This window comes from Saccopteryx bilineata, chromosome 4, assembly GCF_036850765.1.
Source record: "Saccopteryx bilineata isolate mSacBil1 chromosome 4, mSacBil1_pri_phased_curated, whole genome shotgun sequence".
Taxonomy (NCBI): Eukaryota; Metazoa; Chordata; class Mammalia; order Chiroptera; family Emballonuridae; genus Saccopteryx; species Saccopteryx bilineata.
In genome coordinates, this window is record NC_089493.1 from 68322771 (window position 1) to 68340560 (window position 17790).

At 41.5% G+C, this 17790-nt stretch overlaps 2 protein-coding genes across 3 annotated transcripts in view; both read left to right on the forward strand.

Annotated features, from left to right (window-relative positions):
- MYO5C (myosin VC) overlaps positions 1 to 14662 on the forward strand; it is a 117740-nt gene extending 103078 nt beyond the window's left edge. For both annotated transcript variants that reach the window (XM_066276293.1, XM_066276294.1), the window contains exons 38-41: positions 333 to 615; positions 9666 to 9840; positions 10339 to 10419; positions 12683 to 14662. In XM_066276293.1, the coding sequence (XP_066132390.1) occupies positions 333 to 615; positions 9666 to 9840; positions 10339 to 10419; positions 12683 to 12835 (692 nt within the window). In that variant the 3' untranslated portion in view covers positions 12836 to 14662. The remainder of the gene's footprint in view (positions 1 to 332; positions 616 to 9665; positions 9841 to 10338; positions 10420 to 12682) is intronic.
- Positions 14663 to 15697: 1035 nt separating this feature from the next.
- The window catches only part of GNB5 (G protein subunit beta 5), a 50258-nt gene continuing 48165 nt past the window's right edge, over positions 15698 to 17790 (forward strand). Inside the window, exon 1 of the mRNA XM_066276324.1 lies at positions 15698 to 15766. The gene's annotated coding sequence lies outside the window, so the exon portion shown is untranslated. The remainder of the gene's footprint in view (positions 15767 to 17790) is intronic.

The following is a 17790-nucleotide window of genomic DNA, read 5'->3' on the forward strand; positions in this document are numbered from 1 at the left end:
AATTTTCTGAAATTTAAATACTTTAGACTTTCAATGGTTCCAGACCATGAGTTACCATGCTAACCTGCTCGCTTCACCATGATTTTGAAAGAAGAGGTGCTCCATGCCTAGACGAGGGGCTTCTGCCCAGTTGTGAACAACCGTCTTGCCCATCACCCCCCACAGCCTGGTGCTCCCCAGGCCTTGATTCTCTTGCTTTCTCTGTCACAACTGAATCGGCTACTAACTCCTGTAGAAAATGTCACACCTCTTGAAACAGATAAGAGCAGTGAGCAATGTCCTCTGGTTGTCCCCACTGTGTGTGCAAGAAAATCATCCATTTTCCTCCATAGTACCAGGCATGCTGGAGTATGAGAGTCTGCAAGGCATTTCCGGCCTAAAGCCCACGGGCTTCCGGAAACGGTCATCCAGCATAGACGACACAGATGCCTACACGATGACGTCCGTCCTGCAGCAGCTGAGCTATTTCTACAGCACCATGAGCCAGAACGGCCTGGACCCCGAGATCGTGAGGCAGGCTGTGAAGCAGCTCTTCTTCTTGATCGGGGCAGTCACCCTGAACAGCCTCCTCCTGCGCAAGGACATGTGCTCCTGCAGAAAAGGGATGCAGATCAGGTAAAATCCACAGACCGCCGCTGACTCCAGACAGGCTGGCCGGGAAGAATGCTCATAGTCTGAGGCCGCCTTCTCCTGCCCCTCCTTCCACAAGAGCTGCACTGCTGGGGGGGGAGGGGGTGTGCAGCGGGTGCCTGTGTACAAGATAACCCTTAGAACCTTGGAGCTGTCTGCCCTCTGATCCAGTGCCTCCTCCCAGCACTCTATACCATGTCAACTTGACTAGTGATTGTATATTTTAAATTCCTGCCTTCTGTGCTTACCATGCATTCAGCCAATATAGCATTGATTGACCACCACCGCTGTGAGTAGTGCTGCCTGGTGAAGGACAGAGGAAATCAAGGGAAGGGCAATTGGAGCCTGACCCTGGAGAAGCTCAAAAGAGCTAAATAACTCAAGGCAATGTGATTAAGTCAGGAACAAGGATTGCGGAAAGTGCTTCAGAAAAGAGATTTGGCAGAAAAGTTAAGAAGTGCTGTTCACTGAGTGATTTAAAAAAGAGAGAAGCACATTCTAGGCAGGGGGAATGAGCGAGCAAAGGCATACGGTGGAACTGAGTGAGGGCCCCTCCTCAGGCAGCAGCAGGCAGCTCTGTCTAAATGAAGCAGAGGTTTGTTTGGGAGCAGGAGGACCGAGATAGAGCATTAGGTTGGATCCAGACTGGGAGGATCCGAATGCCAGGCTAAGGTGTTTGGAATACAGCGTGAAGAATGGTAATCAGTACTCAGCGGTAGAGGTAGAGCATCGGCCCGGTATGTGGAAGTCCCAGGTTCAATTCCTGGCCAGGGCACACAGGAGAAAGCACCTTTCTGCTTCTCCACCCTTCCCCCTCTCCTTTCTCTCTATCTCTCTCTTCCCCTCCCACAGCCAAAGCTCCATTGGAACAAAGTTGGCCCGGGTGCTGAGGATGGCTCCATGGCTTCTGCCTCAGACGTTAGAATGGCTCCGGCCGCAAGGAAGCAACAGCCCAGATGAGCAGAGCATCGCCCCCTGGTGGGCAGGCAGGGTAGATCCTGGTCAGGCACATGCTGGAGTCTGTCTGACTGCCTCCTCACTTCTAACTACTGAAAAATACAAAAATAAACAAACAAACAAACAAACAAATAAATAAATAAAATAGTAGTCACAATTTTGAGGTATGTCAATTTCTCTTTATCTCAAAATTGAGGAAACACAGACCCTGAGCTATTGTTTGAATTACTGCTGTTAAGTGATCAGGAAACACATAATATGGAGTAGATATTTAATATTTTTATACTATGTCTAGGGATTTGATACTGTATGTGACATGAGAAGCTGACAATGATGGAAGGGGACAAAGGAGCATGTTAAACCAATAAAGAAACATGAGGCGTCCATTACATCTTCTCACATTAGTGAAACTAGGAGCTGGACATCCCCATACACCAGACTGGCAAATTCCCGTGACGCCAGGTTGTGGTTTTCAGATATGAGGGGGGTAATCAGAAGGGTGGGCTTTGTGGACCTTTCTCTCTTCACTGAGCAAGGAAAGAGTCTGTTTAGTTCACGGACTCCAAGCAGATGCACTGTTGCTCCCTGAGGTAGGTTTCAGCCCTATTTCAAGTGAAGCCATAAACCTAAATGTGCCACCAGAGCCTTCACTAAACTCGTTCCATCAGTAGGTCCCTCAAGGTGTGTGAACATGAGACATGAGTGACAGAGGACATGAGTAAGGCTCACAATGCTAGATCCTGTAACAACTGCTTTGAGGATACGCAGCATCTGTTCCCACGGGTGCTCTGTACTCTTCTCTCTCCGACTGAGAGTGGCCATCAGAGAAGTAATGCAGCTGCCGTGTCTTGCTCTGAGTAGCACGTGCATTCATGAGGCGGTCCTTCACTCAGATATTTGTTAAGTTCCTGCCATGAGCAAGGCCCACGAGGATGTATAGTGGCTTTGCAATGAAAACACAAGCCACACAATTAAAAATGAATACAAGGAGGCAATCAAGACCAAAGAAAAGAAAAATTTAAACAGTGGACAGAGGAGCTTGAAAACTAGTGCTGGGCTTTTTGGCTGCCAGGACATCCTCAGCTCTCTGGTCTCACTGGGTGTGGTAAGGCAGATATATAAAGCTTTTCTTAGTACCTAATTCTGGTTTTGTTCCTAGTCCTGAGTTATAGAAATAGGATAGCCTATGGAACTTTGTCTCACAATAGCATTTTTACAGCAAGTTCCCTCATGGCTGCTGTGCCAGTGATCTATGATAATCACCTAAGTAGAGTTCACAGAAACGGGAACCAGAAGAATGGGCCTTCGAGCTTCGGGCCCTCAGCAGTGACAGCCTCAGAAGGCTTTAAACTGTGAACTGAATTTCTTTAATAGTTGTTGCGCTATTTAGGTTATATTTCATCTTGGATGAGTTTTGGTAGCTTTTGGTTTTCAAGGAATTGGTTCACTTCATCTAAGTTACGGTATTTATGTGCATAGAGATGTTCATAATATTTCCCTATTATTCCTTTAATTTCTGCAGAATTTGTAGTAATATTCCCCTTTCATTCCTATATGGGTAATCTGTATTTTCTTTTTTTTCCCTTGGTCAGTCATGCTAAAGTTTAGTCAATTTCACTGATTATTTAAAATAACCAGGTTTTGGTTTCACTCATTTTTGTTTTAATTTAATTGATTTCTGTTATTGTGTTTATTATTTTATTCCTTTTGCTGACTTTGGATTTATTTTGCTCTATTTTTATAGTTTTTTAACGTAGAAGCTTTGATTATTGACTTTGAGACCTTTCTTTTCTAGCATAAACATTTAATGCTAATAAATTTCTCTCTGAGCACTACTTTAACTATATCCTTAAATTTTATGTTGTATTTCCATTTGTGTTCAGTTAAAAATATTTTCTAATTTCCCCTGAGTCTTATTCTTTGACCTATAGATTATTTAGAAGTATATTGTTTATTTTCCAAGTGTTTAGAGACTTTCTTGTTACCTTTCTGTTATTGATTTTTTAGTTTAATTTTATTATAGTTAAAGAATATACTTTGTCAGTCAACTCTTTGAAACAGAAAGTAGAATGGTGTTGCCTTGGGGCTGAGGAGAGAGGGGAAGGTCAGTTGTCTCAGTTTTGCAGGATGAAAATGTTCTAGGGAGCTGTTGTACAACATAGTTCATATGTTATGGTACACTTAATAATGGTTAAGATGGTAATTTTTAAAATCGATTTGAGAGAGAGAGACATAGATTTGTTGTTCCACTTATTCATTGGTTGACTCTTCTATGTGTCCCAACCAGGGGTCGAACCTGCAACCCTGGTGCATCGGGATGACACTCTAACCAACCCAGTACCTGGCCAGGGCAAGATGATAAATTTTATGATATATGTTGTATACCATAATAAAAATAAATCTCAAAGTGCATAAAGATTGAAATCTATACTATATAGATGATGATACTAAAGTCACCAAGCATCCCACTTCACCCGAGACTTTCTCAGATTTCTTTTTAAAATAAAAACTTCTAAATTCTTTTACATTAAAAAATTCCACTTTGTATGGTTTCAATTCTTTTTAAGAATTTGTTAAGATTTGCTTTTATGATCCAGAAGATGGATTGTTTTCTGAATGTTCTACAAGCAGTTGAAAAGAAAGTATATTCTACATATTCTACAGTTGTTGGATAGAATGTTCTATAAATGTAAATTGTTGGTTTTTTTCACTTCTTCTATACTATGCTTGCTGATTCTCTGTCTTTTAGTTTTATTGATTACTTAGAGGAGCAGGAAAGTTTCCAATTCTATAATTATTCTATAATTATAATTCTATAATTATTATTATTATTTTTTAAAGATTTTATTTATTCATTATAGGGGAGAGAGAGAGAAAGAGAGAGATAGAGAGAGAGAGGAGGGGGGAGGAGCGGGAAGCATCAACTCCCATATGTGCCTTGACCAGGCAAGCCCAGGGTTTTGAACCGGCAACCTCAGCGTTTCCAGGTTGACGCTTTATCCACTGAGCCACCACAGGTCAGGCTAATTCTATAATTATTAAATAGAGTTAATCTATAACTACAATTATGGATGTCTGTTTCTTCTTTCAATCTGTCAATTGTTGATTTATGTATTTTGAAGTTCCTTTGTTGGATACATACACATTAAGAATTGTTGATGTCTTCTTGGTAAATTGACCCTCCAATCATTATGTAAGTTTCTTCTTTATTCCTTCCCTAGTAATTTTCTGTGCTCTGAAGTCTATTTTTTCTGAAAGTCTTTTTCTTTTGATTAGTACTTTCATATTATATCTTTCTTATCCTTTTACTTTTAACCTATTTATATCATATTTGAAGTGAATTTCTTTTTTTTCTTTTTTTTTCTTTTTTTTTTGGTATTTTTCTGAAGCTGGAAACGGGGAGGCAGTCAGACAGACTCCCGCATGTGCCTGACCGGGATCCACCCGGCACGCCCACCAGGGGGCGATGCTCTGCCCATTCGGGGGTCGCTCTGTTGCGTGCGACCAGAGCCACTCTAGCGCCTGGGGCAGAGGCCAAGGAGCCATCCCCAGCGCCCGGGCCATCTTTTGCTCCAATGGAGCCTCGGCTGCGGGAGGGGAAGAGAGAGACAGAGAGGAAGGAGAGGGGGAGGGTGGAGAAGCAGATAGGCACTTCTCCCATGTGCCCTGGCCGGGAATCGAACCCTGGACTCCTGCACGCCAGGCCGACGCTCTACCACTGAGCCAACTGGCCAGGGCCTGAAGTGAATTTCTTGTAGGCAGCATATATTTGGGTCTTCTTAACATCTAGTCTGACCATCTGTGCTCCTTAATTGGGATGTTTATACCATTTTAATTTAATGTAATTATTGATACATACTGCTCACAAAAATTAGAGGATATTTAAAAATGAATATGAAGAGATAAAAAAAGAAGCATTTGATTTTTTAATTAAACAAGAACATCAGAAAAGCAAACAAGTCAAAGAAAGTCTCATTATGCAAATGAGATGCAAAACCAACTTTTATTTCTTTGGTGAAAATGCACTATACCAGGGGTCCCCAAACTACGGCCCACTGAGGCCATTTATCCGGCCCCCGCTGCACTTCCGGAAGGGGCACCTCTTTCATTGGTGGTCAATGAAAGGAGCACATTGACCATCTCATTAGCCAAAAGCAGGCCCATAGTTCCCATTGAAATACTGGTCAGTTTCTTGATTTAAATTTACTTGTTTTTTATTTTAAATATTGTATTTGTTCCCGTTTTGTTTTTTTACTTTAAAATAAGATATGTGCAGTGTGCATAGGGATTTGTTCATAGTTTTTTTTATAGTCCGGCCCTCCAACGGTCTGAGGGACAGTGAACTGGCCCCCTGTGTAAAAAGTTTGGGGACCCCTACACTATACAAAAGGCTGAAGTACTGGAGTATGTGCACATTCCCTGATCTTGAAAGTGCACATCCTACAATTTCCCAGCCCTTGCAATGCCTTGCAACACAATTTGCCCAAATGCAAAGCCTGGAGAGCCATAGGACGTCTTGAAGCTGGTCAAACACAAACGACAGGGGCAACAGCACTTGGGACATCCCGAAGCGTGATTAGCAGACTGTGGAATCGCTTTCAAGAGCCTGGTAGTGTACAAAGAAGACGAGGGCAGGGTCACCCATCGGCCACAACAGCAAGAGATGACAGCTACTTGACCTTATTGGCAAGAAGGAACAGGTGCCTCAATGCAACAGAGCTGTGGGGACGTTTCTTGCTGCTACTAGACAATAGCTATGCACTCAGACCATACGAAATCTGCTCCATCATGTTGGACTGCATGCCCGGCAACCAATGGTGTGCATTCCATTATATGCTGAACACCGTAGAACCTGTAGAAGGTGGGCTGATGAACATTGTCATTGGACTCATGATGAGTGGTCAACTGTTCTCTGATGAGTCACAGTTCAGTCTGCAGCCTGACAATCATCGTGTCCTGATTTAGCGTGAACGAGGAACATGGGAGAATCCACATTTCATGTGAGAAAGGGACTCCTTTGGTGGTGGTGGAATCATGGTGTGGGCTGGCATCAGCATTGGTTGTTGTACCAACCTCCATGTCATCAGAAATGGATCGCTGACTGCTGTCAAATATCAAGATGAGGTCCTGTACACTTATAGTGGTACCCTATGCTGGAGCAGTTGGAAACAACTTTCTTTTCATGGATGGTAATGCAAGGCCTGACTCTGCGCATCTCATCAACAACATGCTTTGGGAGGCAGGAATCGAATGCATGAACTGGCCTTTATGTTCTGCAGACCTGAATCCCATTGGACATGCTTGGGATGCACTGGGAAGACGTCTGGCAAACCGTCCAATGCCTCCCACAACACTTATGAGCTGGAAGTTGCCCTGGAGCAAGAGTGGCAGAGGATCCCACAAGAACTGCTGGACAATCTGATCCTGTCCATGCCCCATCGCTGTCAGTGTGGTTTGGCAGTCTTGAGTGACCATACACCCTACTGACCAGTCAATGTGTGGTACTCTCGTCCAGTCTGACATGCTTCTGTTCACCCCCACTAATATGTCACTTGCTAATCAATCATGATAATTGAGTTTGCATCTCATTTTCATAATCAAACAACTTTCTTTGACTTGTCATTTGCTTTTCTGATGTTTTTATTTAATAAAAAAAATCAAATGCTTCTTTTTTTTATCACTTTATATTCATTTTAAAATATCCCCTAATTTTTGTGAGCAGTATATTTAGGTTTAAGCTTATCATTTTATTTCCTATTTCTTCCTTTTGGCTTTTATTTCTCTGACATCCATTTTTTGACATTATTTGGGATACCCTTTTCAATTTACCTGTTGTGTTTTTACTATATCTTTTTGTGTCTTTTTAGTGGTTGTTTTAGGAATTATAGTATACCTTCATAACTTTCTCAGTCTATTTAGAACCTATATCTTATCATGTCGAGTAGAATGTAAACTGTAGAAGCTTTACCATCACAGAGGCCTTTACCCTCTCTAGTGTACGTTGTAGCTGTCTTACGTATTATATCTACATACATCAAAAACTCTGCCAGACAATGTAATTTTTGTTTTCAACCATCCAATGTATTCTAAGAACTCAATAGGAGAAGAATAGTCTATTACATTTACTCAGTTGTTTACCATTTCTGTTATTCCTTTCTCATTCCTAAGTTCCAAGTCTCATTTGGATATCGTCTCCCTCTTTTCTCCATGAGGAAATTCTTTCAATAGTCCATTTGGAGCACGTTCACTGACAATAAATTCTCTTCATTTTCTTTCATCTGAAAATGTCTTCATTTCACCATCATTCCTGAAATATATTTTGCAGTCCTTTTTTTTTCTCACTTTAAAAATGTTTTACTTTTTTCTGGCTTTCATGGTTTCTGATGAGAAATGCACAGTCATTTGAATTACTATTTCCATACAAGGGATCCATAGTCTTTCTCTGATTGCTTTCAGGATTTTTTTTTTTGTCTTTAATTTTCTGCCATTTGATTGTGATGTGTCTGGATATGGATTTCTTTGGGGTTAGCTGTTTTGAGGTTCCCTGAGCTTCTAGAATTTGTAGGGTTTTTTTTACCAGATTTGGGACATTTTAAGCCATTATTTCTTCAGCTATTTTGTCTGCATCATTCTTTCTCTTTTCCTCTGGAACTTTGATGCCACAAATGTTAGACCTTTCATCATTGTTCCAAGGATCCCTAAAGTTCAGTTCATTATTTTTAGGTATTTTCTTTCTCTGTGCTCTTCAGATTGGATAATCTCTATTGATCTCTTCCAGTTTACTACCTTTTTCCTTTAAAATTTTTTAAAAACAGTCTCATAGAGATATAATTTACATGCCAGGTAGTTCACCTAGTTAAAGTGCATAGTTCAATGATTTTTGGTATATTTACAGAGTTGTGCAACCATCACCCTAATGTAATTTTAGAACATTTTCATCACTCCATAAAGAAACTTTATATTCAATGGTGGGCTTCAGCCAGTTCTGCACAGGTTTGGCGGATCTGATACCTAATTTTCATTGAGTTTGGCAAACTGGTTGTTAAAATGGCACTTGTAATCAGGGTTCTTACTAAGATGGGCGGCTGCCCAGGCGCAATGTGGAAATCACAAATTTACATTCCTTACTTTTTTTTTTTTTTTTACAGGGACAGAGAGAGTCAGAGAGAGGGACAGACAGGAACGGGGAGAGAGATGAGAAGCATCAATCATCAGTTTTTTTTTGTGACACCTTAGTTGTTCCTCATTCCTTTATTGCTGAATAACATCTCATTTATGGATATATCACAAATTGTTTATCAGTTGGTAGACATTTGTGTTGTTTTTATTTTTGGGGTAAATTAAGTGCTGTGAACGTTTGTGGACAGTTTTTTGTGTGGACATGTTTTCAGTCCTCCTGACTACATATCTAAAAGTTGAATTGCTGGGTCATAAGGTAGTTTTATGTCTAACAGTTTGAGGAACTGCCAAACTATTTCCTTTCCAGCTGTGTCATTTATATTCCCGCTAGCAACGTATGCATGTTCTCAACACTCTCATTTATCCAAAGAGGTTGCATAACTTTCCAAGCTCACACAGCAAAGGACTGGGACTAAAACCCGTGCCTCATAACTCATAGACCTATGATAATTAGTGACAGAGAGAAGAATTAAAAACTTCAGTGGACTGAAAGAAAGTCTTCTGCCAATTTAGGAAAAGAAATCAAACAGTTTTTATACCACTGTAAATCTTCTCTCAAATATCACTTAATTTTTTTCATTTAATAGATTTTTAAGTTTATTATTGACTACTTTAAAAGACTATTTTACTTTATAAATTATTGCAGTCACTGTTCTTTGCTCAAATTTTTCCCAAAGTGAATAGCTGTTACAGCCCCTCACCCAAACCATTATGATCCTTAGAACCATGAATCATGGTCCAACCTCTTCTGTTACAAATGAAGACACTGTGGGACTGTGGTCCTGGTACCTTCAGTGAACTCTGCTTCCCTTTCAGGACACACTCAGGAGTCAGCACCTCCCCTAACATGATCTAAATGAGTCACCTACTATTCTCTGCTCCTCTGGCTTTTACTGCAGGTGCAATATCAGCTACTTAGAAGAATGGCTTAAAGATAAGAATTTGCAGAACAGCTTGGCCAAGGAAACTTTGGAACCTCTCTCCCAGGCGGCCTGGTTGCTGCAGGTTAAGAAGACCACAGACAGCGACGCCAAGGAGATCTACGAACGCTGCACCTCGCTGTCTGCTGTGCAGGTAACCAGCTTGCTGAGTGTCTCCTGGATCTGCACCAGCAGATCTTATCATTGATATCACCTTTTCTGGTTGAGCCAGCCATGGGCTGCACCTGAGTCTCTGTGCTTTTTGGGGAGCATAGTATCTCCCGTAGCCCACCCTCCTATCTAATAAGCATTTATTAAATACTAACTCCAGGCCTGAAAACATAAAAGTGCATATGACACATTTTCCTGCTTAATAAACTTACAGATGTGCTTGGCTGGGGTGGGGGTGGGGAGGCTGGAAGTGGAGGATTGTCTTACTGTCATCTAATTGTGTGATTTGTCTTTGCTACCTTCTACACTCTTCTCACCTTGTTTTCATTTTTGGAAAGAAATAACACATCATTCCTAGAGCCAATCACAGTATAAAAGAGCTACTTGTGGTCCCCAGCTATTCCAAAACCACCAGAACCATTATTTCATGGTCAGAGTTGTATTTACCATGATCTAACACCATCTTCTGTATGGTTGGCAGATCATAAAGATCCTGAATTCATACACACCTATAGATGACTTCGAGAAAAGAGTGACTCCATCCTTTGTTCGCAAAGTACAGGTGAGATACTTAAGAATATCCTTTTAATTTTTAGTATAAGAAAGTGATATTTGGTCCTGGCCGGTGGCTCACTGGATAGAGTGTCGGCCCAGCATGCAGACGTCCTGGATTCAATCCTCAGTCAGGGCACACATGAGAAGCGGCCATCTGCTTCTTTTTCTCTCCCTCTCCCACTTCTTTCTCTCTCTTTCCCTCTCACAGCCAGTGGCTCGATTGGCTCCGGCATCGACCCTGGCACTGAGGATAGCTCCATTGATTCGAGCATCGGCCTCAGATGAGGGTTGCTGGGTAAATCCTGGTCAGGAAGTATGCAAGAGTCTGTCTTGCTATCTCCCCTCCTCTTACTTAAAAAAAAAAGAAGAAGATATTTAGTTAGCATTACAGAAATCCAAGATTAAAGTACAGCCACCAAATATGACGCAAAAAGCGCCCAGAAAAAGGAGCAGAAATTTTCCCTGTCAGATTCCCCAGTTTTTAGAATTCATGTTAGCCCTATGGAAAGGGCATGATATACCAGACATGACTCACATTCTTTGTTCCTTCAGCAGGTCTTGTTTCTTTCTTTTTTTTATTTTCTTTTTTTTATTTTTCTGAAGTGAGAAGCAGGGCGGCAGAGAGACTCCCACGTGTGCCTGATCAGGATCCACCCAGCATACCCACTAGGGGGTGATGCTCTGCCCATCTGGGGTGTTGCTCCATTGCAACTGGAGCCATTCTTGCATCTGAGGCAGAGGCCATGGAGCTGTCCTCAGCATCCAGGCCAACCTTGCTTCAGTGGAGCCTTGGCTGTGGGAGGGGAAGAGAGAGATAGAGAGAAAGGAGAGGGGGAAGGGTGGAGAAGCAAATGGGTGCTTTTCTTGTGTGCCCTGACCAGAAATCGAACCTGGGACTTCCACACGCCAGGCCAACATTCTATCACTGAGGCAGCTGGCCAGGGCTCAGATCTTGTTTCTTATCAGTCTTTGAGTGCTATGCAGGTGAGCAGGACAGAACGGATATAGAGACCTGTGCCCATTTTCCTTATTTTAATCCATAGAGTTTCTTCCCCAATGAACTAGGGCAGCAGTTCTCAGAGTTGGTTCAAGGATCCCTGGGGGTCCTTGAGACACTTAGGGAACCCTGCAAAGTCTTCCTTTTTCCCATTACATACCTGTATGAGGCCAACTTTCCCCCTATACTTCAACCGAAATAACATATCATAATCAGTCGAATGCAGTAGCAGATCTGAGATTATACCTATCATATTAAATCAGACATTTTTAAAAAGATTTACAATAATATAAGACAATACCACTTCTCACTAATCTTTTATGTTTTCAAAACATAGTCATTTTTAAATAAAAATATATGAACATGTATTGGGTTTGTTCTTGTTATTTTAATGAATTAACACATTTTAAGTTATTGTATTAATTACTAATATGGTAAATATCAATAATTAGACCTACATACATAATGGCTCTTAGAGTCCTCAATAATTTTTAAGAGTATAAAGGGGATACTGAGACCAAAAACCTTTGCAAACAATTAAATTTAAAAAAAAAGATGAGTGCAATAAAAAAATTTTTTTTTATATATTTTTTTATTTTTTACAAAGACAGAGAGTGAGTCAGAGAGAGGGATAGACAGGGACAGACAGGAATGGAGAGAGATGAGAAGCATCAATCATTAGTTTTTCATTGCGCCTTGCAACACCTTAGTTGTTCATTGATTGCTTTCTCATGTGTGCCTTGACCATGGGCCTTCAGCAGACCGAGTAACCCCTTGCTGGAGCCAGTGGCCCTGGGTTCAAGCTGGTGGGCATTTCCTCAAACCAGATGAGCCCGCACTCAAGCTGGCGACCTCGGGGCCCCAAACCTGGGTCCTCTGCATCCCAGTCCAACACTCTATCCACTGCACCACCGCCTGGTCAGGAATACTTGAGATCTACTTGTATGTGGGTTTACAATTATGCCATGAGACTAGATAAGAGAAAATAAAAATATGTAGATCAATCTAGTCAGTTCATCTCGTGGCAAATTAACTTCTCAGAGTGAAAGCAAGAAAGTTTTCATAAGAGCTGATTGGAAGCCCTGGGTGGACCATTTCACCTTGGAATTGCTCTCTAAAAAGTTCTAAAGTTCTTTTGTGTGTTACCTCACATGGTTTTGAAAGGGGTGCCTCACGAAGGATGGAGCTGTGTTTTTCTTCCCCTGACTTCCAGATAGCAACAGAGCAGAACGCCCAAGCTTCCTTACTCACTTCCCTCTGGTTCTCATTTCAGGCTCTCCTGAGTAGCCGAGAGGACTCCTCACAGCTGATGCTGGATACCAGATACACCTTTCAAGTCATGTTTCCTTTTACCCCCTCCCCCCACGCTCTGGAAATGATCCAGATCCCCAGCAGTTTCAAACTCGGCTTTCTCAAAAGAGTATAGCGGGAGAAAAGAGAGTAAATGCGCTTTTCCCTCAAAAGCTAAGTGAAGGTCGGTGACGAGGAATGTGGTTTCATTAATTGGAACTGGAAATTGTCTAAAATGTTATTTAAGGAAGAAAATAAGAATTCTCCCAAATGGATCACATCTTCTCTCGCTCACAGTGATGCCGTTGCCACTGTCATTGTGTAAATATTAACACACACCAGCTGTGGCCTTGTGGCTTTGGAACCTCAGCTGGCTTTTACTAGGGTTCCTGGAAGGCTTGTGTTTTCCTCCACGTGTCTCTTGGTCTACATCTGTCTTGTGACAGGTCTCCAGCCAGCGGGGCGTGAGATCCGGGGACACAGTGTCTCCCAAATTTTGTAAGGCTCATGTGAAGCCTGGGTACGCTTATGAAGGCACAGTAGAGTCCAGGGCTAAGCCTTCCAGAAAATAATACCGTTTGGCCACAAAGGTCTGCTCAGAGTTCTTTCACTGCATATCCGTGGTGGACATAGAGGCAGCGTGGGGGCTTACTTACTCTCTTTACTAAAAATGCTCCTGCAGAAAAAATATTTATTATTTCAGACCCCGCTAATTTTTAAGAGAATATTCCATCTGCAATGAATCATATGAAGTAGTTTGTGTATGTACCTATTTAAAATCAACATATTATTAAAGCTTAGTTGCCACACCATTTATCATCTTCTCCAAAAGAACATTCCTTCAGATTTCATCTGCCAACATATTTGCCATCCTTTTTCATTGTTTAATATCTTTCATACAATAACTTTTAAAAACTAAGTTTAAAAAGACAACCTAGCCTGACCTGTGTGGTGCAGTGGACAGAACATCGACCCTGAACACTGAAATCACCAGTTCAAAACCCCAGGCTTTGGGCTTGCCCGGTCAAGTTGATGCTTCCCTCTCCCCCCTTCTCTCTCTCTCTCTCTTCCCTCTCTCTAAAATAAATAAATAGGCCCTGGCCGGTTGGCTCAATGATAGAGCGTCAGCCTGGCGTGCAGGAGTCCCACGTTCGATTCTCGGCCAGGGCACACAGGAGAAGCGCCTATCTGCTCTCCACCCCTCCCCCTCTCCTTCCTCTCTGTCTCTCTCTTCCCCTCCCACAACCAAGGCTCCATTGGAGCAAAGTTGGCTCGGGCGCTGGGGATGGCTCTATGGCCTCTGCCCCAGGCGCTAGAATGGCTCTGGTTGCAACAGAGCGATGCCCCAGATGGGCAGAGCATCGCCCCCTAGTGGGTGTGCCGGGTGGATCCCGGTCGGGCATATGCGGGTGTTTGTCTGTCTGCCTCCCTGTTTCCAACTTCAGAAAAATACAAAATAAATAAATAAATAAAAATAAAATAAAATCCTTAAAAATAAAAAAGACAACCTAAATTATTTTCTCTCATCAGAATTCATATATGTTTTAAAGTTTTCTCATAAAAATAACTGAAGTCGCTTTCCCAAATTGTATAGGAATTGACTATTCTTTGTTTCCCTACACACACACCTCTCATCCCTTTTTCTCAGATCAGAAAATGGCATTTGATAAGCTCTCTTTGTGGCCTGTAGCTGGTGGCCAGTGCCCTTTGCAACATCCCAGGAATCCCAACCTATGTTTGTTTCCGACAGTTACAAGCAATAAATGTAATTCTGCAACACAGAATTGTATCTCAGAAGTGGAAATAATACACAATTATGAAGTAACATCACCCTACTAATATGTAATACTATCTTTTCCTATTATGAGTAATTTAATTCAGTTCATTTAGATGCATTATATGTGAAGAAATAAAAAGTGGAACTTTGTAATATTTTAATCAATTAAATCAATTCCAATATGAATTGGGTCCAGTTCTTTTCATTGCTAGGAGGTTATATTTTTCTTAAGTACACAAGTTTTAATGCCTTTCTTTAAGGATCATAATTAAAGATGCTGGAATTTTTACAGAGTCATAATATCTCATAAAGCACATATAAGAATTCTTAGAGAGGAAGTAAATGTGCCTAAAGTTCCGGCTCAGGTTGTCTTTCGGGGACTCCAGACGGTGCCAGAATGAGGGGCTACTTGGCAGAGTTGGCTGGGTTTCTGATCCACATGTGGTCTTCTTTGTGCCCCTCCCAGGCCTTTCCTATGCCGCGAGAACCCCATCTCCCCTTTTTTTGGCGCTCATAACTTGGGGTTCATGCATGGTTTACAGCACTTGGCCTCAGCAGTAAGCCAATAGCGTCGTCCATCTCCTCTGCTGGTCTGTGAGAGCAGGTCCACTTCTTACCTGGCCCTCCGTTCATCTTGACGCCGGCGAGGTCGGAGGGAACTGCAGGAGCAAAGTCCTAGGGAGGTGGCAGGATGTGGGGTGGGGTGGGGTGGGGTGGTGGGCTGGTCAGCCTTGGGAAGGAGTTGGTCTTGTTTGGGGACAAGACAAAGGACCTGCAGAGGCTGTGAAATGTATGCATGCTAAAGGGAGAAGTGGGGGCACTCAGCCCATAGGCTTGATTAGTTCCTCAACGCTGAAGGTGGGAGAGGTCGCAAAAGTTAATGAGGTGCTGCTGGGATGAGGACAGAGGAGGCAGGAGGTGCTGATAACGTCTGGTCACAGGTGAAGGTCAGCAATGCTCAGTGGGGCAGGTCATGGATTCACCAGGTCAAACCTGTAAACTCTGCCTCCTCAAAGGGCAGATGGAGAACTAAGCCCGAGAAACTGGTCAACAGGGGGTTCTGAGGGCACCTGGCAGGGCAGTGTGGACGGGCAAAAGGTTCAAGGGATGAGGACGTGGTGCACATGGTAACAAGTGCCCAGCAGTGAGCACGGGGCTCAGGTGGGCAGGAGGAAGCAGCCGAGCCGTAATGCCAGCTAAGGAGATTAGATGTGCAGTAGTTCCTGTGCGCCTTCTCGCCTTTCTTATCACCTTTCTGCTGACCGGTTCCCAGGCTTAACTCTGTGGAAGGTATGTACATGTTAACATTAAGTTAGAATGTTCAGGCCTTCTTCAGCGCTCAGAGAAGTGTTCAGATATGTACATAGCAAGGTGTTGACGGTGGTCTTTCTGTGTGGTGGGAGCACAGGTGAGGGCTGGCAGTGTGTTAATCTGGTATGCTCTAATTTTTCTCCAAGTCATGTGCATTCTTTTTGAAATAATAAGATATTTTAAGTATATATTCAGTATTGGCATCAGGGAAAAAGTTAATTATCTTTAAAATCATTTAATCATTTTAAAAAATTGATCTAGGTAACACAATGTCAACATAAACCTGAGTGCAACGTATGGACTTGAAAGAGGTTTTTGACCAAACGTTAGTCATAGTGAGTCTGAGATACACCCACATTGTCATGTGTACCAGTACTTTATTCTTTTTTAATGCATGAACACATCATAAATTCTCTATCTAGTCTCTATTAGTGAACATTTGAGTTTGTCCAGTTTGGAGCTATTATGAATAAAATAGCTATTGCATTCTTCTTATTATTTTTTTTAGTACCAATTTATACTCCTGACAGCAAGGAAAAAGGTTCATTTCTCCACATCCTCCCCCACATTTCAGATTGTTAGTATTTTTCATTTTTAGTATACTAGTGAGTATGTGGTAATATCACAGTGTGGTTTTAATTCACCATTCTTGGATGACTAATGATGTTGAGCTTTTTATGTTTATTGACCATATGAATATATCTGCATTTGTGAAGTATTTTTTAAGTCTTTTGCCCATTTAAAAAAATAATCTTTGTTGAGATATAATGCAGATAACAACAAAAACTCACAATCTAATTCCAGAGCATATTTATCACACCAGAAGGAAATCCGTATCCGTTAAGCAGTCACTCCTAAGCCCCGACCCACCTCCCTGGCAACCTCTAATCTACGTCTGTCTGTGGATTTGCCTCTCTCTCATGTTTCATGTATATGAAAACATAATTTGTGGCCTTTGTGTCTGGCTTATTTCACTTAATGTTTTTAGGGTTTGTGTATGTTATAGAACATATCAGAACTTTATTATTTGTATTGCCAAATAATCTTCTACTGCATGGATATACCACATTTTGTTTATCCATTTATCAGCTGATAGATATTTGAGTTGTTTTCACTTTTTGACATAAATGCTGCTACAAACATTCACCTACAAGTTTTTATGTGAACATGTTTTCAGTTATCTTGGGTCTCTACCTAGGAGTGGATTTGGTGGTTCATACAATAACAACCCTGTTTAACCTTCTGAGGAACTGCTAAACCGTTTTCTGCATCACTGCACCGTTTTACATTCTCCACAGCAAAGTCCGACGGTTCTTTTTTTCATTGGGTCAATGAAGTGTTATTTTGAAAGTAAAAACTGGAGATACCCTATATATCCAACAATAGGAGATTGGTTTAATAAATTATGATACTCCATAGTATAGAATAATACTAAAGCTATTACAAACAAAAAGAACCATAAAAACCACCACCCAGATAGATCTAAAGTACTAACAGAATAAGTTACATGAAAATAAACAAGCAGCCAGCCCCTTTCATATAACTAACAACGCTTTATCTAAGGAGTCAGAAAAGTCTGGAAGAAGATGCACCAACCTAGGTGACAGGAGTGAATGTGCAGCAGGTAATGGGGACTTTCACTTTTGACCTTTTATCTTTGGCATTAACTCTTTTTTAAAATGTAGGGGTTTTGGTAATTTTAAAATCATATATTTAGGTGAAACACTTCTAAGAGATTTTATGGTTGATGTAGGGCTTGGGGAAGGTTTAAGACGGTCTATGAACTTTTTCTGCAGAGCCATTTCACATCAAAACTTGTTAAAATAGAGCATTTTTATCTTCTTGTTGTCAAAATGCCCCTTGGAGCATCTGCTTTAGCTGTGAAGTGTTCCCTCATCATAAAAAGGATTATTGACAATAGACTATACTAAAATTAAATTTAGCTCATGCTTTAAATACTTAATGAAAAACATTAGGTAATAAAAATATAAACAGTATACATG